The sequence below is a fragment of the Cervus elaphus genome, chromosome 8 (genome assembly GCF_910594005.1).
Source record: "Cervus elaphus chromosome 8, mCerEla1.1, whole genome shotgun sequence".
In the NCBI taxonomy this organism is placed as follows: domain Eukaryota; kingdom Metazoa; phylum Chordata; class Mammalia; order Artiodactyla; family Cervidae; genus Cervus; species Cervus elaphus.
In genome coordinates this window covers 24,453,124-24,477,260 of record NC_057822.1, presented here as the reverse complement: position 1 = coordinate 24,477,260, position 24,137 = coordinate 24,453,124, and the positions used below count along the sequence as shown (strand labels likewise).

The following is a 24,137-nucleotide window of genomic DNA, read 5'->3' as shown; positions in this document are numbered from 1 at the left end:
AGATTTGGAAGCTTATTTCAAAGTAGATGAGGTTTTAAATTTTTGACAACTAAGTGGTATGGTTCTACTTCTGCTGCTGCTGCTGCTGCTAAGTCATTTTAGTTGTGTCCGACTCTGTGTGACCCCATAGACGGCAGCCCACCAGGCTCCGCCGTCCCTGGGATTCTCCAGGCAAGAACACTGCAGTGGGTTGCCATTACCTTCTCCGATGGTTCTACTTACATCTACTTACTAAACCTAGTCTTGGAAAGTGTTATGTTAACTGAATTTATAAACTGAATCATATTATAAAAGTGTCCCGGAAACTGATTATCGGAAAGGACACAACAATGAGTGATACTTACAGGGAATATTCTTTAGAAATAAAAATGACCACCCTAATAGACCACTTGTGAACAGTCAAATATCTTTTCTTTGTCTTAAATTGGAGTTCTCTGCATATGAGCTTGACCAACCGCAATGCAAGCCTGATGGAAGTGGAAGAAATGGCTTGCTTTTTTCCATTAGATGTTTGATGTTTCATCAAAGCATAAGTCAGACAAAGAGGACTGACCTCTAAAACTGGTTGGCATGAGATATCCCCCTTCCCCCAAGTTCTTTAGTTGGGTAGAGCCAGCTAAACTCTACAATATTCCTCATAAAGTGGTCAAAATCCATCAAAACTCATTGGAGAAAACTATTTAGTCTCATATGGTTTGATTCAACTGGATTCAAACCAAGAAGTGCTGGCTGAAATCAAACTCTTAATCAATATTCATGGTTGTAAGAGCATGCAAACTGGACCATTCCTTGACTGTTTGCTGCAGGGGAAACTCAAGACTCCTAGACTTTCTTCTTACTGCTTTCCCTCTTTCTGCCCACTCCCCCGCCTCCCACTCTACAGGAACATCACCTGTAAATGTTTTCTTTTAAAGCAAGGTTTTAAGCTGAAATTTCTCCCAGCTAAAAGGTCCCCCTGCCTCAAGAAAATAATTTATGTTTGATGATTTACTGAAACTATCTTAATAGAAAAAAGTGTTTTTCATTAGTTAAAGAAAAGCACCCTGAAAAATAGAGGATGAGTTCTATGCTTCGCATTTCAAAATCTCAGTGATCTAAACAGTCCATGGAGCCTAGGGCTTTGATCAATTTGTCAACAAATGATATATCTTTAATGTGCTAAAGTTATTAATCCTTGAGTATTTTACATATCTGCAAAGATATAAATTATCATTTTTTAAAAAACTGCCAGAAAACAAATTCACATATATAGTAGTTTGCAAATCTTGAAAAGATTTCATGCCAGAAGTTTGTTTGGATTTCAGAATGCCCTCCCCAAAGAAAGTGACTAGATTTCCCCAAGCCCAGGAGGCAGTTTGAGTCACCATGAGGTGAAATAATAGCAATAGACTCACTGTGTTCCCTAATCTCTTAGGAAGCCCTTTCCAACACGTTGAGGCTCTGAGGTGGAGTCATAATCTGCAGTTTCCATTGCAGCAAGATGAAACCTCCAGCAGCAAGACGTGGGCAGGGCTTCGGTAATCACTTGATGGTGACTTGAAGGTGAGGAGTTGCTCCAGTTTCCCTATTCTGCCAGTTTCTAGCTGTCTGAATTAGGACTCTTCAGGTCATGAGTAAAAGACAAGGGGGATTTGCTACCAAGGATTCAGGGGCAGTTCAGGAACCCAGGCTAGGAGGACCTTCATGAGGACTGGAACAAGGTTCCCACACAGAACTGTCTTTCCAGATTCGTTGCCTGCATTGCCTGACCTCTCTGTGTCTGTCTGCTTTATTCCTCCCTTGTGAGCACTCAGCAGTAAGGCTGTAACAGGGAAGAGTGAAACCTGACTCCATGTTGGATCTGTTTCTTTGACTTTGTTGTGGTTCAGCCGCTCAGTCGTGTCCAACTCTTTGCAACCCCATGGACTGCAGCACAACAGGCTTCCCGGTCCTTCATTATCTCCTGGAGCTTGCTCAAACTCATGTCCATTGAGTCGGTGATGTCATCCAACCATCCTGTCCTCTGCGGTCCCCTTCTTCTTCTGCCTTCAGTCTTTCCCAGCGTCAGCATCTTTGACTTTAACTGTTGCTCTTGTTATTTTTTTGGGGGGTTTGGGGGTGATAAACAGTCTTTATTTCACCAGCAAATAAATTCAGGTCATCTCAGGTTTGGTAACCAAATGGATCATAAGAAAACATGTTTGCCCTCAGATTTTTTAAACTGTAAAATTAAAAAAGGGGGGGGGATTGTGGACATATATATATATGTATATATATATATACATAGGCCTTAGAAATTTATATAAGTATAAATGTATAAATAGATATCTTTGTTGTTGTTTAGTCACTAAGTCGTGTCTAACTCTTTGCAACCCTATGAACTACAGCCTGCTAGACTCCTCCATCCATGGGATTTCCCAGGCAAGAATACTGGAGTGGGTTGCCATTTCCTTCTCCATGCGTTTGTTATTATAATCACTAAAAGGATGCTGTCTTTAGCTATCAGTATACATAATGGCCTGCCTCAGGGAACCTGCTTCTGTGCCCAATGTTAAACTGAAGACCCTTTGTTCTGTAGGAAGGGAGACATTCTGACCCTGCCCACCTGTGAATGGTTGCAGAAAAGAAGAAATTAACATATCCCCTTCCTGATGCTGGCCCAATCAAGAGGTACTTTGCCAAATGAATGGCCTTTTTACTTTACTTTCTCACCTCCTCTATTCTACAAAAGAAACTGGCATGCAGACACCCTCCCTCCCCTCACCATAAGACGGTACTCAAGACACTACTCTGCCTTCTAGGATGGCCAGTTTTATGAATAAAGCCCCTGTTTCTTGCCTCAACACCTAGTCTCCCGATTATTGGCTTAGTTGTGAGCAGACTGAGCTTGCATTCAGTAACAAGACCACTTGTCTGCCCCATGGCATGGTCTCCACTTTGTAAATTTTCTTCTCCCTAGTTCAACAGATACTGACAGAGGTCTGTGAATCCAAATTCCCAAGAAGAAAGCATTTGATGATCCTAACTGTGATCAAGTGGTGTACAGTCCAGGGTCAACTTAGCTCTGGTCAGGGGGCCAGGTCATGTGGCTCAAAAATGGCTGCCATCTCCTCTCTCATTCCTTTCTCATCCCCTGGGTACAGATGAAGAAGGAAATTCATTGTGAAATGGCAGACGCTGCAAAGAGTAATAAATTCTCTAACTTTAGGAAAAATCATTTTACATCTCAGTCTCAGTTTTCTTTTCTTAAAAAAAAAAAAAAAAGAGATAAGACTGAAACTGTTTACCTCAGTTAGGAACTCAAACTCAACAAGACCAGGACTCGAACCCAGCCCAGACCCCATGGTTTCCCCAGAGATCACAAACCTGGTTTCAGGACCTAATAAAGTTCAAGTTCTTGATGTCTCATCACAGAAAGAATTCAATGAGAGACAAAGTGATAGGTAAGAAGTAGATTTATTCAGAGAGAAACACACTCCACAGACAGAGTGCCGGCCATCACAGAGGACAAGTGCAATGGTCTTGAAATGTGGCATTGTTATTTTTTATGGGCTGGTGATTTCATAGGCTAATGAGTGGGGGGACTGCTGCTGCTGCTGCTAAGTCGCTTCAGTCGTGTCTGACTCTGTGCAGCCTCACAGACGGCAGCCCACCAGGCTCCCCCGTCCCTGGGATTCTCCAGGCTAGAACACTGGAGTGGGTTGCCATTTCCTTCTCCAATGTGTGAAGGTGAAAAGTGAAAGTGAATTCGCTCAGTCGTGTCTGATTCTTCGAGACCCCATGGACTGCAGCCTACCAGGCTCCTCCATCCATGGGATTTTCTAGGCAAGAGTACTGGAGTGACTTGCCATTGCCTTCTCTGGCGGGAGGACTATTCCAACTATTTGGGGCAAGGAATGGAGATTTCCAGGAATCCAGCTACCGCCCGCTTTTTGGTCTTTTGGTGGTGACTTGGGACTGTCCTGGAACCTCTGGGTGTGTCATTTAGCTTGCTGATTGAGGATAAAGGTCTAATCAAAGTGAACTAGTCTGCCCTTTTGGACCCATTTAATTCTAATCGGTTTATATTGTGTCCTCAGGCTATGTCATTCTTTAGAAAGTTGTGCCCTACCCCGCCCCACCCCACCCCCCTACTTCTTTTCAGTTTCAAAACCACTGGTCTCTGAGGGTTGTAGAATTCACATGCAAAAATCTACAAATGAGTCAAAAAGCTCTAAAAAACTGTGAGGTGTACTCTTAGTCTAGAAAAACATTCCCAAAGTGTTTATTGAGCACTCACTACACACTGGGAACACTTTTCAATACTAAAGTAAAGAGTGAAGATAAATTCCAGGAATAGAATGTGGTTTAGTAACAATCAGTAAAACCTGAGTGGAATCCTCCTTCTGGCACTTAGTTGTGTGGTTTGGTTAGGTTTCCCATCTCTGAGCCTCAGTTTTCTCATCTGTAAAGTGGGAGTATATGGCAACCCACTCCAGTATTCTTGCCTAGAGAATTCCATGGAAAGAGGAGCCCAGTGGGTTACAATCCATGGGGTTGCAAAGAGTTGGACACAAAGTGAAAGTGACTAACAATTTCAGTTTACAATTTGGTGGTGGTTTAGTCGTTAAGTCATGTCTAATTCTTGTCACCCCATGGACTGTAGCCTGCCAGGCTCCTCTGTCCATTGGATTCTCTAGGCAAGAATACCGGAGTGAGTTCCCATTTCCTTCTCCAGGGGATCTTCCTGACCCAGTAATTGAACCCAGGTCTCCTGCATTGCAGGAAGATTCTTTACTGACTCAACTATGAGGGAAGCCCCTAACTCTTTATTATTTATTATAGTCTAAATGGTCCTACTTCATGGGAAATAGATGGGGAAACAGTGGAAACAGTGTCAGACTATTTTTTTGGGCTCCAAAATCACTGCAGATGGTGATTGCAGCTATGAAATTAAAAGACGCTTACTCCTTGGAAGGAAAGTTATGACCCACCTAGATAGCATATTAAAAAGCATTACATTGCCAACAAATGTCTGTCTAGTCAAGGCTATGGTTTTTCCAGTGGTCATGTATCGATGTGAGAGCCGGACTGTAAAGAAAGCTGAGTGCTGAAGAATTGATGCTTTTGAACTGTGGTGTTGGAGAAGACTCTTGAGAGTCTCTTGGACTGCAAGGAGATCCAACCAGTCCATCCTAGAGGAGATCAGTCCTGGGTGTTCATTGGAAGGACTGATGCTGAAGCTGAAACTCCAATACTTCGGCCACCTCATGGAAAGAGTTGACTCACTGGAAAAGACCCTGATGCTGGGAGGGATTGGGGGCAGGAGGATGAGATGGCTGGATGGCATCACCGACTCGGTGGACATGAGTTTGAGTAAACTCCGGGAGTTGGTGATGGACAGGGAGGCCTGGCGTGCTGCGATTCATGGGGTCGAAAAGAGTTGGACACAACTGAGTGACTGAACTGGACTGGTCCTACTAGGCCCCACCTCTCCTAAGACAATCCTTGTACTCAAGCCTCTCCTACTGTTAAGGGAAGCACACTGACTGAAACCGCCCACTCTGGCCAGGCCCTTTAGTAACCATTTGCATGAGCTGTTTTATGACAGGAGACCCTGGTAAGGAATACGGAACTAATAAGCCACCACCAACCGGAAGAGTTGGGGAAAGGTCAAAAGGAGACACTGCGTGTCTATCCACTTCCCAGAATCCCTCTCACTAGCATCCATCTTGGCTGAGTGATGTGTGCACCACCAGGAAAGACTCTGAATTAGAATGATTGGCCAAAGACCCCCCGGAAACTAATCCTATCACCATAAAACCCGAGACTGTAAGCCATGCAGCAGAGCAGTTCTCCTGGGTTCCCTTACCCTTCTGCTCTCCACCCGGGTGCCCTTTCCCAATAAAATCTCTTGCTTCGTCAGCACGTGTCTCCTCAGACAATTCTTTTCTGAGTGTTAGACAAGTGTTAGCCCACTCTTGGGGCCCTAACGGAGAGCCTCCCTCTTCCTACAACACTACCAGGTGGTTCCTTTCCCAGTGGTTCATCCAATACTCCAAGCTTTGGTGGCCTCAAGGCCTTTACAAGTGCAGTGTCCTCTATCTGGACTGCTGTTTCTCCTGATCTGGATCAAGTGGGCTCCTCTTCTTCCAGGTCTCTGCACTCATATCCCCTTCTTGGAGGTGACCATCTTACCTGCACGTCTTCCTCCTGCCCCAACCACCTTACTCTTCTCCATGGCATTTGTTGCTCACTAAAAGTACAGATTTATTTGATGTATAAAAATTTTTATTATTTATTTATTTTTAAAAATAGCTGTCCCTGGTGGCTCAGATGGTAAAGAATCTGCCTGCAATGCAGGAGACCCAGGTTCAATCCCTGGGTCAGGAAGCTTCCACTGGAGGAGGCCATGGCTACCCACTCCAGTGTTCTTGCCTGAAGAATCCCCATGGATAGAGGAGCCTGGTGGGCTACAATCCATGGGGTCGCAAAGAGTCAGACACAACTGAATAACTAACACTACTAAAATATAAGTTTCATGATCTAGGAGCTCTGTTTTTTTTTAACTGATGCATCCCCAGTCCTAGAATAGTGTCTGACATTAGTACATGCATAATTGTCAAATACATGAAGGATGAGTGGCTACTTCAGAGGACGGGGAGGATAAAATGTGATTATATTAGTTATGGTGTGAAAGTACTCAGCACATGCCTGGCACAGAGTAAGAACTGGGTTGGCCAAAAAGCTTATAACTTGTAACACACTTACATCTTTCTATAACATCTCATGGGAAAAACCCAAAGGAACTTTTTTGGCCAACCCGATACTTAACTGGGTTGAATAGCATTTGCTCCAAATTCACGTGCACCCAGAACCTGTGAATGTGGAGCAAATGTAATTTTTGCAGATGTAATCATGTTAGGATGAGGCCAGACTGGTTTAGAATAGACCCTAATCCAAAGACTGGGACTGGTGTCCCTATAAGAAGAGGGAAACGTGGGCATAGAAAGTCACACAGGGAGAATGCTCCATGACGACAAAGAAGGAGATGGTGTGATACTGCCTCGAGATAAGGACTGCCACACACAAGAAGCGAGGAATGTCATTCATCAGGGAAGACAACGGAGGCCCACAGTGATGTCACAAGCCACTGGAAGCTGGGGTTAGTACCTGGTCCCTAAGGGGATAGAAATGACTTGTCTGAATATGTATTTTTTTTTGCCTTGTGCTCCATATGCCATGTTTGGCTTTGACTCTTTACTATTTGGGAGAAAGGGAAATCGCAACATCAAATTTGGGAGCTACATCACTTAAGTGTCTTCATGAGGAAGCATATTTCTTTATCATATAATAAGAAAAGATCCTAAGCCACAATTCCTACTTTAAAAACAGAACCACAAGATTTCCCCGGTGGTTCAGTAGTTAAGAATCTGCCTGCCAATGCTGGGGACACGGGTTCGATCCCTGGTCCCAGAAGATTCCATATGCTGGGGAGCAACTAAATCCCATGTGCCACAACTACTGAGCCCTCACGTCTACAGCCCATGCTCTGCAATAAGAGAATCCACTGCAGTGAGAAGCCCAGGCACCACAACTAGAGAGTAGCCCCATTCATTCATCACAACTCGAGAAAACCCATGCTCAGCAACAAAGACCCAGCACAGCCAAAAATAAAGAGAAAACCCCAGAGGATTTGGTCCCAATGGCTGTAAATGACCACAGCAGAGGAAAGAGGAGCCTTCTGCTTCCAGGACTGAACATCTCTTTGTGTGACACAGCCTGATTGGGCCAACAGCTCTGTGCCTCTTCTGTAAATGAAGTAGAAAACGGCTATTTGCCAAGAATTTTATTGCTCTTTCAGCCACCTTGATCTTGCTTGCCAGACAGGACTGGGAAGAAGAGCAGAAACGCAGACACAAGGGAGAACACGTCATCCTTGAAGGCTACATCCGAAAGACTTCCTGGCCTGAACTGACAACTGGATAAACAAGGTCGGTGATGTGCAGGTGTGCCCCCCTAGTCATATGTGCAACCAAATACTTAGCAGCTTTACACGGGGGCTACCAGGAAACCCCAGCCTTCAGCTGCAGACTGAAGACAGAAGGATTGAATTGCACTTTCCTTGCAGGCTGGTCAGCTGGGCCTAATTTGACTGTTGCCTTTCTCTGTGAGGAAGTGTAGTGTCCCTAGACGATTCAGGAGGGAGGCGGCAAAACCAAGGTCGACAGGCAGGATGTTTTCTTTGCTCTTCTGCTGAGATATCTAAAGCCCGCGCTGGTGCAGGAAGAAGTCAATTCCTCCTCCAGATTCTTCAACACCTTGTTCTCTTTGGGTCTCCAGTGTCTAAAGGCAGAGTGGAAAAAAAAAAAAAAAAAAGTCGGGGGGAGGGGCAAGCACCATCTTTCTTAATGCGGAACACCAAGAAAGAAAGAATCAGTGTTCCACTCCAAGTATCTAGGTGTTCCCCAGTTGTCAAATCACAAGGGCAAGGGCAGGGACGCGGAGGATGACTCGAATCCACTTGAAACCCACTCGGTTGGTTCTTGAGCAATGTCGCAGAAGTTTGGGACTGTGGGGAGACGCGACATCACGTAGAGTTTGGCAAGAACTCAAAAAATGTTCTCTAGCGGGGCTCCCGCTCCCTGCCGGAAGTGGGCAAAGGCAGAGACTACAGGCTGGATGCGGGGAGTCGGGGGGATGGAAAATCTGACCTCCCTTTGAGCTCAACAGTGAACAGGAAGGTCCCTAAGCGATCGGCCGGTGCGCGCCAAGTGGACTCAGGCAGATCCACACGTGCGCGGCCGCTCCACATTAGGTGGCACTTATGCACCAGCCGACAGGGGTGGGGACACCTGTACCTTTTCGCCCAGTTGCGAGCCTGCCGGACGCCAGAGATCACCCGAGTCCGCCCGGGCCCGCCGGAAGGAAAGGAGCGCGGACGTGCCCTGCGCAAGGTGGAGGCGAACACCTGCGCGTCCGCGCGCGGGGGGCGGGCGCTAGGACCCGAGCGGCGCACCTGTTGGCTGGCGCCCCGGGCCCCGCCCGCCCGCCAGCCACCCCGAGCGCCCAGCCCGGCGCGGGCGAGGGCGGGAGGGAAGGCGCGAGCAGAGGGCACCGGGCGGCGGCGGCGCTCCGGGAGCACCATGGCCGAGCTGCTCTGGAGCCTGCAGGATTCCCAGCTCGTCGCCCGCTTCCAGCGCCACTGCGGGCTCTTCCCCGCGCCGGATGAAGGCCCCAGCGAGAACGGCGCGGGCCCCACGGACCGCGAGGCGCGGACGCCGGGGCTCGGGCATCTCCCCGCCGCCAAAGGCAAGGGCGCCGGGGAGCCGGCCAATGGGCTGCGGAGACTGGCGGCCCCGCAGGTAACCGCGGGCCAGGTGTTCGCTGGGTGGGGGAGGTGAAGGGGGCAGATCGCTCTGCAGCCTGCGGACTGGTAGGTGCAGCCGACCCCGCGACGCGGCGAGGGGCTTGCGGCGATCCTTGCCGAGCCGAGAGGGCCGCGTCGCCGGCGGTGACCCGGCTGTCCGCGCGGTGGGTCCCACATCTAGGATGACACCCTCTAACGCGGCCAGGTGACAACCAGAGTCTGTTAAGACTTCAGATGCACCCTGAGCTAAAGCTATTTAGAGGTTTGTTTTTTTTTTTAAGAGTCTATTTAGAGCTTTTCTGCCGTCCTAAGTATATGTTCATGTATATTCTTCCAAATGTATGAGAGTTACATAATTGAAAAGAGGAGCGGATATGTCATTGTCATTTTCGCGAGAGGTCTCGCTGGGGAGAAATTCCGACAACTCCCCCCTTCCTTATTCTGAGTTTCCGCGCCATCCCCCTTTGTTTGATCCACACTAAGCTGGTGCAGTAGGACTCCGCTTGCTCCTCACCGTCCTTCACCGCCGGCTCTGCAGACAGAATTTCGGGTTTAAATACTGCTGCTGGAGAGATTTACCAACCCCACCGCCTACCAACAGTGCTGTTGTCCAGACAGCGCGCTTCGCTCCCTCCCTCCCCTGGAGTCTTCGGGTCCCGCCGACCTGGTGGGTCTCTTTTTAGCTGACACCAGTGACTCTGGACAGATGCTGCCAGGAGGGAGGCTCACCGCGCTGTCCTCCAGGCGTGCACCGTGTGGTTATACAATCCACTGCGGCTTTGGGAAGCCAGCGCATCGTCGCAGTGCACAAGGACTCCAGGCGGGAGAGACGAGACAGGCTGCAGATGCCAACGTGCCAGGGCGCAGGGCTGCCCTCTGGGAGGGAGGACTCCCAGCAGCAGTGAGACAGCTTGGGCTCGGACTGCGTCTGTGCCCTTCCCCCAGGGGAGGTGGAAAGTGTGACGGAGGAAAAGGGAAACAGTGTATTACAACTCTTTGGTGGGGGTGGTGGTCTTGGTGGTGGAGGAGGAAACCAGGTATTTTTTCTTCCTAGAAGTTTTGATGACAGGAAGGTGGCATGTATCTATGTGTAGATTTCTAGATCTAATAGTAACTGAGGAATTATGAAGAACCTGGCTTTCAGGGGGAATGGAATACTGTGGGCATTAAATGGTAGGATTTAGTTAGAGAGTGGGAGTGGGTGGTGGGTTCCACTCCAGAGAAATCTTCCTCCATGATATTTTCTTTTCTCCTTTTGTGTTTCCTTCTCCATCCCAGAGGACACCCAGAAACTTTTAGATACGTTTGAGAGCCCCTGCCCCTTTCCTCTTGCTTTCTCTTTAGAATGGTGCAGAGAGGAGGGATTAAGAACCTGTCTCATTCCTGAAACGCTGTCTGGCATTTTCTGGGGACACAGTTTATATCCACAGGTAGATATATGGGCTGCTCCCTGTTGCTTGCTCCTCTAGCATCTACTGTTTCCTTAGTCCAGGGAGCTGAAGAAGAGCACAGTTTTCCACTAGCATTTCTCAGACTCTTTCAAACATTACCCTTAGTCTATAACTTCCAGATCTTGAAAAGGAACCTCCTGCCCTTTTTTAAAAGCAAGAGGAGCAGGTTTCCTTGTAGAAAGGTGTTATCTTGCTCCTTTCAGTGAAGGATATGAAAGGATCATCCCCTTTCTTTCCTTTTTTAAAACAATTTTTTTTATTGGAGTAAAATTGCTTTACAATGTTGTGTTCATTTCTGCAAAGTGAATCAGCTGTATGTATACTTAGATCTCCAATCCCCTTTCATCCTACACAGGACCCCACTCACTATAGATCATGTAAGAGGGTTAAAAATTCATGATAAATCCCCACATGCAATGGGCAAAAAATGAGAGCACTTGATAAATAATGGGATAATGTTTTTAAAGGTGGGTTGGTATCAAGTGACTTGGGAAGATTCATATTTTGCAAGTACAGGTGGAGTTCCCAGAGCAAGATGATTGCATACTTGCCCCAGATAATTGATAGGACCTTAAAGGGACAGCGGACAAAATGTCTCTCCAATTAGCTACTCTTCCCCTTGGCCTCTGCCTGGCTTGTGGCTTGTCAATTGCCTGTCCATCCTCTGAGTAAACTCCCACTCATCCTTCAGTTTCAAAGGTCAGTCCTCAGGAGACACTTCCACTCACTCTCCGATCTCCCTCCTCTCTTTATATATTCTCTTTGCTTCTTGCCAGTTTTCATTGCAGCCTTTATCATGTTGTATAAGCGTACCACTGTGTGGCTATCTGATTATTGCTAACCTCTTCCAGGGGATGATGAGCTCTAAGAATGCAGGAAACTTGTCTACGGTGCTCATTATTTGCTCCTCATGGCCTGGTGCTTGGGAGCTCAGTGAATTTTATAAATGAGTGAGTGCGGATTGCAATATAAAATTGCCCTTTAAAAGCTAAACAAGCAGGTTTTTTTGCAGAGAAGTATCTTCTTGCTGCTTGGGCATTCAGTGAACCAAATGGTAGGGTTTCCCCCTCCCATCCAACACTCTTCACTCGCTATATCATGACAAGTGAAGTGAAGTGAAATTGCTCAGTCGTGTCCAACTCTTTGCGACCCCATGGACTGTAGCCTACCAGGCTCCTCCCTCCATGGGATTCTCCAGGCAAGAATACTGGAGTAGGTTGCCATTTCCTTCTCCAGGGGATCTTCCCGACTCAGGGATTGAACCTGGGTCTCCTGCATTGCAGGCAGACGCTTCAACCTCTGAGCCACCAGGGAAGCCCTATATCATGACAGAGTGTTTGACATTCAAGATAAGAAACTGAAGATTTTTAAAAACTGAAGTGTAAATATTGAAAATCAAAATTTTCCACATACTCTAGAAGTTAGGCAGCACCAGGGTATTGATTTAAGATATATCAGACAACAGAGAAGTTGCTTTCTTCCCTGAATGGCTTTGTTGCTGTCTAGTTGCCATGTTGTGTCTGACCCTTTGCCACCCCATGGACTGTATGGAGCCTTCTAGGTTCCTCTGTCCATGGGATTTCCTAGGCAAGAATACTGCAGTAGCTTGCCATTCCCACCTCCAGGGAATCTTCCCAATCTAGGGATCAAACCTGCAGCTGGCTGATTCTTTACCCCTGAGCCATCTAGGAAGCCCCAGAGTGACTTCAGATAGTAACAAGTCTAATTTTTTCTTACCTTCCATATTTTCTGTATTTCTTGTAGTGCTTATAAAGCAGGGAGAAGTAGGAAAATGACTGAAGAAGGGCTTCCTTTACACATTCTTGTAACACCATACACTGCTAGCTTAAAGATTAACTACATCATTTACAAGCCAGGCTGGGCTGAACTTGCACAAAGCTATCATGGTATAAATTAGACTGGACCTCATAGATTTCCCAGGAGGCCTACATGTCACATACAGAAAAAGTTTGAGTCCTAAAGAGTTAAATGCTTTGTTGAGGACTTTCCTGATATTACACAGTCAGATCCGTGACTTATGTTTAAACTTCTTTCTACATGTGCACCTTCCTGGGAAAACAGCTCGAGACTTTATTCTGTCTGCCTCATGGAGGAGCTGTGAGGTGTTGGGACTGTTCTCGGGCAGGGTGGAGACTTAATGGAAAGAGGAGCTATTGCTCTTGGTTTGTAAAGGTAACTGGTTTGCAAGGGTAACCAGAGGAGGACATTCTTGGAAGTCACCAGGAGCAGAAGGCAGGGGGTCTTTGGACCCAGCTAAGTGGGGGACAAAGGCCTGGACTGAATTATGTTTGTTTATTCTGGAGGAAAGCCAACCTTGAATACAATGGTATTTTGATTTCTGTCCTCTTTGCTTGCTCAATACAGTTGCATGAAGTTAGATTTTGTAGTGCCTTTCCCATTTACATTAGACTTTAGTTAATGTTTCCAAATTGCGCTGTGCTCAATAAATACTATTTGATAAGTGGGTTATTTTTAGAAGTCTTTACATTCCACATTTTCCTCTTAAAACTTTTAGGGTCCTCCAAGACTGTCAATCTATAAAACCCCACCCTTAATTTTATTGGCTTGCTAAAGTGCAAAGGACCAGGGTCTAGCTCTGTGCCGATGTCATTTTGAACTTCTCTAGGCCTCTGTTGTCCCATCCTCAAAATGAGTCAAGTGGAATAGAACCTTGGATTTCCAATTATGGCTATCCATTATAGTCAGTTAGAGAAGCTTTACAAACAAACAGGGATTTCCCTGGTGGTTGAGCAGCTGAGACTCTGTACTGCCAATGCAGGGTGTCCAGGTTTGATCTCTGGTCAGGGAACTAGATCCCACATGCCACAACGAAGACCTGGTGTAGTTAAATAAAAAATTTAAAATCATATCAATGTATGACAAAACCCACTGAAACGTTGTGAAGTAATTAGCCTCCAACTAATAAAAAAAATAAATAAATAAAATAAATAAATAAATAAAGTAAACAAAAAAAAATTTAAAAAACAAACAAGCAAAAAACCAATGTCTGGGATCCAGGTCAGAAGTAGGGCCCCAGTGCATGCGTGCTCAGTTGCTAAGTCCTGTCCGACTCTTTGCAACTCCATAGACTGTGGCCCACCAGGCTTCTCTGTGCACGGGATTTCGGAGACAAGAATACTGGAGTGGGTTACCATTTCCTACTTCAGGGGAATCTTCCTGGACCAAGGATCGAACCTGTGTCTCCTGTGTCTTGTACATCGGCAGGCAGATTCTTTACCACTGAGCCACCTGTGAAGCCCGGGACCCCAGAGAAGCTGGCAAACAGAAGTAGGAAGCTCCAAATTCTTTTTCCTGGGACGCACATTCCTTAGTGTGTTTAGGACAAGGGTAGTGATATCTGGAAGCAGCAGTCATGGTGTCTATTGACATTTTGACTTGATTATATCTAAACTGTCCAACAATCAGCCTGGAAGCCTTGATTATCTTTAGCTGGATGCTCAGATTGGAATCGGCAAAATAAGCCTCTGTGAAAAGGTACATTTGATCATTTTTTTTCCTAGTTGCAGATATGGTTCAGATGCAAAAATATGGGGAAAAATACAAAGAAAAAGTTAAAGCCATGTCCATTATACCACTGCTCAAAGATAATCACCTGGTAAATGTTCAACCTGAATTTTAATGGCTATATATTGCTCCATAGCATGGATGTACTACAATTTAGTCGACCTCTTGGTAAGCTTTTAGTTTCTTTCTAGTTTTTGCTTTAAAAATATTTTTGTGTGCGTAGCCTGCAGGCTCCTCTGTCCCTAGGATTCTCCAGGCAAGAATACTGTGGTTGCCATTCCCTTCTCCAGGGGATCTTCCCCACCCAGGGATCGAACCCACGTCTCCTGCAGCTTCTGCATTACAGGTAGATTCTTTACTGCTGAGCCACTGGGGAAGCTCCACATATCTTGATAGTCTTGTTTTTATTTATTTTTAAAATATTTATTATTTATTTGGCTGAATCGAGTCTTAGTTGCTACACACAGGCTTTTTCACTGTGGCATATGGGTTCAGTTGCTCCGAAGCATGTGGGGTCTTTAGTTCCCCAACCAGTAATCGAACCCACCCACGTTCCCTGCATTGCAAGGCAGATTCTTTACCACTGGACCACCAGGGAAGTCTCGATAGTCTTGTTTTTAAATTGAGATATAACTGACATGACTTATTGGTTTCAAGTATGCAACATGATTCAGTATTCATATATATTGTGAATATGTGATATGATCATTGTGATATGATCACCACAGTAGGTCTAGGTAACATCCATCTCCATACAGAGTTACAGTTCTTTTTCTTGTGATCAGGACTTTTAAGATCTGCTCTTTCAGCAGCTTTCAAATATACAATACAGTATTAACTATCGTTATCATGTTGTTCACTACATCTTCATGACTTATTTCTTTTTTAACTGGATGTTTGTATCTTTCGACTATCTTCATCTATTTTGCTCATTGCTGTCCTCCACCCCCCACCTCTGCGTGCATGTGTGTGCATGCTCAGTGGTGTCCGACTCTGTGACCCTGTGGACAGTAGTCTGCCAGGCACCCCTGTCCGTGGGATTCTTCAGGCAAGAATACTGGAATGGGTATTTCCTTTCCAGGGGATCTTCCCAACCCTGGGATCGAACCCACATCTCCTGTATCTCCTTGCACTGGCAGGCAGATTCTGTACCACGGAGCCACGTGGGAAGCCCCACCCCGACTCTGGCAACCATCTACTTGTTGTCTGTATTGTGAGTTGTTTGTTGTTGTTTTTGTTGTTTAGATTCCACATATAAGTGAGATCATACATTATTTATCTGACTTATTTCACTTAGCATAATGCCCTCAAGGCTTCCCAGGTTTCCTTTGCCATGCGGAAGCCTTTTAATTTAATGTAGTCCAACTTGTTTCTCTTTGCTTTTGTTGCCTCCGCTTTGGGTGTCAAATCCAAAAAATCATTGCCAAGACTGATGTCAGCCTTTGATTGCTTTCTTTTTTTTTTTTTTTTGATTGCTTTCTTTTTTTATTTTTAATTTTTTTTAAATTTTTTATTAGTTGGAGGCTAATTACTTCACAACATTTCAGTGGATTTTGTCATACATTGATATGAATCAGCCATAGATTTACACGTATTCCCCATCCCGATCCCCCCTCCCTGATTGCTTTCTTAGTTTAAATTTCCAGTCTTGTAATTGCTGGGTAGAAATATGTATATATTATGGCTTTCAATAAGTATTACCAACTTGTCCTTCAGAAAGGGTGGAGGGATACACAGCTATGAGTGCAGCTTTTCCTACACCCTCACCAGTCTTAGATATTAACATTCTCTTTACTCTTTGGAGAAAATAGACCATCTCTGCTTCTGTCTCATCTTACCTTCCTTGATTTCCAGCTAACATTTATTGATCAGCTACTGTGTTTCTAGGACAGTTCTCAGCCTTAAAGGTAAGGTACAACATAAAGGAGATTTAGTTCCTGCCCTGGGAAAGTCACCAAGAAAATGATGCAATGCAGCAAATGCATTGCAAGGAGAAATAGGTGGTCAGGGAGACAAGAGCAGGAGTCATGGTGATCCCTATTGGAGGACCCATGGTGTCTTGAATCAAGGCTTAAAGAGCAGTAGGTAGCAAATAGTTGAAAGTATGAGACTCTGTTTTCCTTACATGGAAATCTCATGTAATAAAACATAAAGACACATTAGTATTATTTTTGGTGAGTAGTGATAAGTTCAACTTGGCATAGTAAGAGTTCGAGCAGGAGACAGATGGTCTGCTGATAAGGGGCCACTGAAGCTCTTAAAAATGGTTATGTGGCAGCTTTTATGTTATGTTTGGTAGTGGTGGTTTAGTCACTCGGTAGGTCCAATTCTTCACCCCACCATGGACTGTAGCCTGCCAGGCTCCCCTGTCCATGGAATTTTTCAGGCAAGGATACTGGAAAGGGTTGCCATTTCCTTCTGTAGGGGAACTTCCCGACCCTCAGATCAAACCTGGGTCTCCTGCGTTGCAAGCGGATTTTTTTTACCAACTGAGCCACCATATTTTACTGCAAGTTACAAAAAAAAGAAAAGGAAGGAAGGAAGGGAGAAAGAAAGGAAACTTAGGCTCTCCTCCAGGGGAGAAAGCATAACTTCCTTAAGTGTGGGCTGCACATAGTGACTTCCTTCTGAAGAGTACACTATGGAAAGAGGGAGGGGGGGAAAAAGAGTTATTTTACGGTGTAAAAGCCTGACGATGCCACCTCAGCCAGATGATCAGGCTGATGTCAACGGTGATGAGTCATGTTGAAGCGTGTGCTCTTGGTGTGCATTGAAATGGTAATCTCTTGATCCATGTTGAAAATGGCACTTCACCTCTGTGACCTTCCCCCAAACTCTCATTCTAATCATGAGAAAGACATCAGACAAATCCCAGTTGAGAGACATTCTACAAAACATCTGTCCTCTTCAACACTGTCAGGGTCATCAATCATAAGGGAAGTCTGAGAAACAGTCACAGGACCTTGGAACAGAACAACAAAAAAGGAAAAAGCATTCAGTAAAAACTAAGGACGTCTGAGTAAAATATGGATCTTAGTTAAAAATAGCACATTAGTATTTTAACCAGTGTATCATACTGGTAAGATATTTAAAGATGGGAAAACAGGCTGCAGGGACTTCCCTGAAGGTCCAGTGGCTAAGACTCCACATTCCCAATGCCCGGGTTCCATCCCTGGTCAGGGAACTAGAGGCCACATACCGCAAGTAAGAAGTTCACATGCAACAACTTAAGATCCTGCATGCTGCAAGTAAGACCTGGCCCAGCAAAATGAATACATATTAAAAAGAAAAAACAGGCTGCAGAGTATATGGGAAGAATGTAGAATACGTGGGAACTTTTAAAGGGGGAATGACTGAGCAGTTGAAGAAGTTCAAAGATGGGATCCTTTACAAAGCTGTAGGAAGAGCTGGGAAAAATGAGCATGGGAGGATGAAGTATCCTGAAACAGGCAACTTTAGCCTAAAAAGGTGAGAGGAGAGGATGGCATTCTGGTATCCCCAGACCCAAGGAGAGCTTAGCATCAGAAAGGGCCCTGACCGGAATGAGCCCTTTCGTGGAGAAACAGCCACAACCGGGCAGGAGCTGAAAGGGAAACTTAACTTCTCTCTATGCCTTCTCCTATCCCGCCGCCAGTTGCCTCTCTCCCTCTAAATACAGTCAGAAGCCAGGGAGCCTGGGCTGATGCAATTCAAGAAGGTCAGTCCTGCTCTGGAGAAACATGGAGAGTGGATCTGAAAGGATGAATGAAGAATATCCAGTTGTGTAAAGAAGTTGGTGTTATATTGGCTGGACTGTTAGGCTAGAGCCAGAGTTGAAGTGTGGTTTCCTGCAGAATTTGGGCTTCATCCTACAGACAGGGAATAGCAAATCAATTTCATCCCATGTGCCAAATCAGAGTTTTCAACTCAGACTTGGTGTTGAGAAAGGTTCTTGGGGTGTCACTGTGCTTCATGAGAAGGAGTGTGAGGTTGAATGGTGATGCCTGTGTGGGGTACCGAGGGACCTCGTGCTGAAGCGTTTAAGCTATGATGCCATCCCTTGTATGCAGACTCTAAAAGGAAAGGATACAAATGAACTATTTACGAAACAGGAACAGACTCAAAAACTTACAGAACGAACTTATGGTTGCCAGGGGGGAAGAATGGGGGAAGAGATAGTTAAGGGAGTTTGGGATTGACTTGTACACAGTGGTGTATTTAAAATGAGTCACCAACAAGGTCCCACTGTATAGCCCAGGGCATTCTGCTCAGTATGCAGCCGGGATGGGAGAGGGCTTTAGGGGAGATTGCTCATTTGCTCAGTCGTGTCCTACTCTTTGTGACCCTGTGTCTGTAGCTCACCAGGCTCCTCTTTCCATGGAATTTTTCAGGCAGGAATACTGGAGTGAGTTGCCATTTCCTTCTCTACGGGATCTTCCAGACCCAGGGATCGAACACGCGTCTCTTGTATCTCTTGTATTGGCAGGCAGATTCTTTACCATTGCACCACCTGGGAAGTCCTAAGCAGGGGGGAGAATGGATACAAGGATACATATGACTGAATCCCTTTGCTGTATACTTGAAATTATCACAACATTGTTAGCTTTGTATACATATTAAAAAAAAAAAAAAAAGAAATGGCGATATTATAGTCAAACAGCAGCAAACATGGGACTAATATAAAATCAAGCCTTAGTATCTGTTTTGGGTCTTTGGTGATATTTTGAGTGTCTCCTGCACCTAAAAATGCCTTAGGAGGAAAGAGACCACAAGTGGTTTAAGAAGCAGGTTGCCATGTTTTGAATCATGGGACCCCATCATCATGGCTGAAAGCTGATTGGATCAGCGATCAGCTCTTAAGTCAAAGGCAGCCTGTTTAGGCTGGTCAGTATTTTATGATGTAGCCCCACATGGGAACTTCTCCTAATTGGGATACTGCATCATGGAGGGTGACTAAGGCAACCAATTTAGTGGCTCCCTTAGGGAGTCTGAATGGAAGACCCAGAGGTAGGGACATGAATGGTAGAGTGGTGATGGACTTCAGAGAGAAAGAGGAGGTCGTAAGCAAAGGTCTTGTGACAGGGAAAGCAGTAGGAAGGCAGAGAGTCTGCAGCAATGGGTGGTAAAAGCAGCAGGAAAAACTCCAAGTGGAGAAGCAGCAAGAGTCTTGAGGGGTAGACCCCACTTCTGAGTGGGGAGGTGCTAGAGGACTGCTGACTTTCAGGATAGAGGGGCTTAGGGTGAGGCCGACATGGTCTGTGTCCTTGTTGTTGTTCAGTTGTTCAGTTGTGTCCAGCTCTTTGCGATCCCATGGATTGTAACACGCCAGGCTTCCCTGTCCTTCACTATTTGCTGGAGGTTGCTCAAACTCATGTCCATTGAGTCGGTGATGCCATCCAACTATCTCATCCTCTGTCATCCCCTTTTCCTCCTGCCTTCAATCTTTCCCAGCATCAGGGTCTTTTCCAGTGGTTCGGCTCTTCACATTAGGTGGCCAAAGTATTGGAGCTTCAGCCGTAGCATCAGTCCCTCTAATGGATATTCAGGATTGATATCCTTTAGGATTGACAGATTTGATCTCCTTGTAGTCAAAGGACTCTCAAGAGTCTTCTCCAGCACCACAGTTCAAAAGCATCAATTCTTTGGCACTCAACCTTCTTTATTGTCCAACTCTCACATCCATACATGATGGGAAAAAACCATAGCTTTGACTAGATGGACCTTTATTGGCAAAGCGATGTCTCTGCTTTTTAATACACTGTCTAGGCTTGTCATAGCTTTTCTTCCAAGGAGCAAGCATCTTTTAATCTCATGGCTGCAGTCACTATCTGCAGTGATTTTGGAGCCCAAGAACTTCTGAGGATTTATTGTTAACTCACTGGAGGGGACCTGAGTGGGTCTCCACTTGCAGCCAGAACATGCTGGCCTCTAGTGCTCTGAAGACTTGCACATAATCACAATTAAATCATTAGTTCTAGCATCTTTTTGTGAAGTTGGAACTGGGGGTAGGGGGGAGAGGGGAGAAGGGGCCAGGTTTCTCTTCCTCACCTATGTATCCTCAGGCTAACATGAGCCTGGAACCTGTTAATCTGTCAACAGATACCTGGCACTCCCTATTGAACGAAGCATGTATATGCTGAGCGCAACCTTTTCTTTCTTGGCAGAATTGTAATGTCTCCTGTCAGAACTGGGGTCATTTGGTCCCTGACCACTCTACCTGACTGTGTCCTCCTTAAGCTTAATGCTGTTTTCAAGTGTTAGCACCTTCCTTTTTATCCAGGAAACTGATGAAGGATTTTGATTAATGAATAACTTTTTTTTTTTTTTTAATTGGTTTGCTTTCTTCTGTTGGGCACTGTGAAGGGAGTTCGGGTTTCGCTAGAAGTTGGTGATGGTGAAACACCTGTCAGCTTTAAAAATGTGATTAGGTAACTGTTTTAGGAAGGCTGTTGATAGCAAGTCTAATCTAATTTTAACTTTTGACATAATTAAGAGGTTGAAACTTCCCGATTTTAAAAGTACTTTTGCTTCAGTGGGTACAGTTAATGATTAAATCTTCTGTTGTCCTGATAAGAATTATGTCTCGAGCAGCAGCGTTCTCCTTGCATTTTATTTGGTACACAGTTTTCCTGGAAGAAAATAATACTGTCACCGTTTCCTGGCAACATATCTGGAAGGCTCCTATATATGTTGGAAAGCTATGGAAATACTAAAATTGGGGCATCCACTGGTTGTTATAATCTGGCTTGCCTGGTGAGATATTTTCTACATATTAAGAAAATGAGGAAGTGAAAGTGTTAGTCGCTCAGTTGTGTCCGACTCTTTGCGACCCCATGGACTGTAGCCCGCCAGACTCCTCCTCTGTCCGTGGGATTCTCCAGGTAAGAATACTGGAGTGTGGAGCCATTCCCTCCTCCAGGACATCTTCCCGATCGAGGGATCAAACCTGGGTCTCCTGCACAACAGGCAGATTCTTTACTGTCTGAACCACTCTTAAGAAAATGAGATCCTGAAAAATCCAGGCAAGACTGTGATTCACATGTTTTTCCCCTAGATTCTGGCTTGAAGCAGTGCAGGCTAATTAGCAAAGTGTTTTGAAAACAAAGAAAGAATCCTTGGGCGTACACCACTGTGCATGCCGAAAGGAGAGAGGTGAGCCACCTGAAATCTGGAGAGCAGGGCTAGGAATTTGGGGAAAGGGGAGTACTGGTTTCTTTGAACCATTTGGATATACTGCCTCTAGTCCTTCAAATGCTAACTGGCAGTTTTATACCTCTTTGTTTAATAGAACAAAGTGAAACAAAACAAAACACCGATTCATTCTTGCTGTCTATTTAGCAATCATACCTGCAGGAGAAACTTGATCTCTGGCTATGTTCTGATTTTTCCAAGTGGCAAAAACTTTGTTCTCACAGCATTTTATGGGAAACAGCTCATCAAAGCAGGGACTGAGCAGGGGGAGGAGTTGATGATCATGCAAAGAGGACTTCTGAGGCTAAAATGTTGGCAGCTGAAAAAGGGTGTGTTAGTCTATCAGTTGTGTCCCACTCCTTGGGACCCCATGGACTGTGGCCCGCCAGGCTCCTCTATCCATGGGATTCTCCAGGAAAGAATACTGGAGTGGGTGGCCATTCCCTTCTCCAGGGGATCTTCCTAACCCAGGGATCAAACCTGGGTCTCCTGCATTGCAGGCAGATTCATTAGCCTCTGAGTCACCAGGGCAGCTGAGAGGCCAGGGCTTAATTGGTGGGGAAAGGGCAGAGGTGAACTTTTTTTTTTTTGCAGTTAAAAAAAAAAAAATCCTATCTTGATAGGTGACTTAAAAGGTGGCCGTGAAGTAGAACTTCAAAGATTTTGTTAAAAGCTGATAGGTGAAAGGATGCTCTATTAGAAGTTGGTTTTTTCCTTTCTGAATCTTGATCTTCTGATTTTTTTCAACAAGGAAACTATTAGATACTTTGAAATTAATGTTTATGCTTTTCCACTATTAAAGGAATGAATGTTTGTGTTAGAAATAGTGGAAGACACCAAAAGGTATAACAAAGAAAACAAAATCCTGTCATAATTCTGCAGCCCAGAGAAAAATATTAGCGTTTTAAAGTAGTACTTCCCTTTATCTCTGGAAAACAGAATATTTATGTTATCAACATCCTGTGAAGGTATAATACTGAGATCAGTTTCTGTCACTCATATCGTGAGTGTTTCCCCAGATCACTGGATAGTCTATATGATTTAATAGTTGTATTATAGTTTATCAGATGATTGTTAACTTAGATATTTAGTCTATATGATTTAATAGTTGTATTATAGTTTATCAGATGATTGTTAACTTAGATATTTTGAAGCATTTTCTTAACTATGCATATTGATTGTTTCATTGTTTATCTTTGTACTTCACTGAAGTTTAAATATTTAATTGTTTCTGGAGAACTGGAAGAAAAGCTTATTTCAGAGCTCTTCACACTAACTGCCAAATTGCTTTTTGGAAAATGTATCTCAGTTATTGTTCTGAACAGCAATCCAAGGCTGCTAGTCTATTGTCAGCATTTATTATCTTCTTTTGCATTTTCTTTTTCTTTATTATAATATACTGTGTGCATGCTCAGTTGTGTGACTCTTTGGGACCCCATGGACTGTAACCTGCCAAGCTCCTCTGTCTACGGGATTTCCCAGGCAAGAATACTGGAGTGGATTGCCATGTCTTACTCCAAGGGAACTTCCAGACCCAGGGATTGAACCTACGTCTCCTGCATCTCCTTCATTGGCAGGCAAATTCTTTACCCCTGAACCACCTGGGAAGCCCTTATTAAATATAACTTTAGTATAAGTGCAGTATAACTTCAGTATAATAAATGTAAATATGACTATATGTCTAGATTCCAGTAACTATTGCCCAGGTGAAAATATAGAGCGATAACCTCAAAAAGCTCCCTTGGAATTCCCTGGTGGTCCAGTGCCTGAGACTCTGAGCTCCCAATGCAAGGGGCATGGATTTGTTCCCTGATCAGGGAACTAGATCCTACATGCCGCAACTAAGATCCAGCACAGCCAAGTAGATAGATATTTTTTAAAAAAAATATCACTCTCACCCCCAGAAAACCGCTGATTTCCCCCATCACCAGAGCATTGTTTCACCTCCTCCTGAACTTCATATAAATGAATCATATAAGCTGTACATTTTTCATGCCCATTGGCACGCATGGCAGGAACATAAAACAGTGTGTTTATACGTTCTACTGTCAACGGACACTTAGGTTTCCTACTGTCTATGGACACTTATGAATAAAGGACAGTATCAAACATTATCTTTAAAGCATTTTAAAGTTTTATTTTTAAATAAAACTTTTAAAAGTTTGTAAAAATAGTACAAGACATTCCTAGGTACTCTTGACCAATATTCTCCTAATGTTAACATCATGTATAACCACAATACAATTATCAAAATTAGGAAATAGTATGTAATCTATGAACTTTATTCCGTTTTCATGAATTGCTCTACTAATCTCCTTTTGCTATTCTAGGATCTAACACAAAGCCAAAAATTGTGTTTAATTGGTATGCCTGTTTAGTTCAACCTGCAAGTTCTTCAGTCTGCCTTCTCTGACCTTGACTGTTGAAGGGTCCAAGTCAGACATTTTGTACAGTATTCCTCAACCTGGGTTTGTCTGATGTTTTCTCAAGATTCCATTCAGGTTTTATAATTTTAGCTGGAATGCCACAAGCAAGATATTATTGGGTGCACATAATGTGGATTTGTTCCATTCTTAGTAATTTTAACTTCACACATCTTTTAAGGTGCTTCAGAGATGTCATCCATAAATGTTTTTCTCTTT

At 44.6% G+C, this 24,137-nt stretch overlaps 1 protein-coding gene and 1 long non-coding RNA gene across 4 annotated transcripts in view; one reads left to right on the top strand and one right to left on the bottom strand.

The window, feature by feature from the left end:
• Positions 1-8,229: 8,229 nt before the first annotated feature.
• On the bottom strand, positions 8,230-10,218 carry LOC122698628. The gene is made up of 3 exons (XR_006342381.1): positions 10,058-10,218; positions 9,843-9,860; positions 8,230-8,304 (listed from the first exon to the last, which is right to left on the bottom strand). It is a non-coding gene; the product is annotated as an uncharacterized LOC122698628 (long non-coding RNA).
• Positions 9,029-24,137, top strand: part of SGPP2 (sphingosine-1-phosphate phosphatase 2) — a 148,004-nt gene continuing 132,895 nt past the window's right edge. For 2 of the 3 annotated variants that reach the window (XM_043909889.1, XM_043909886.1), the window contains exon 1: positions 9,029-9,323. In XM_043909889.1, the coding sequence (XP_043765824.1) occupies positions 9,105-9,323 (219 nt within the window). In that variant the 5' untranslated portion in view covers positions 9,029-9,104. The remainder of the gene's footprint in view (positions 9,324-24,137) is intronic. The other variant, XM_043909888.1, reaches the window with a different exon arrangement.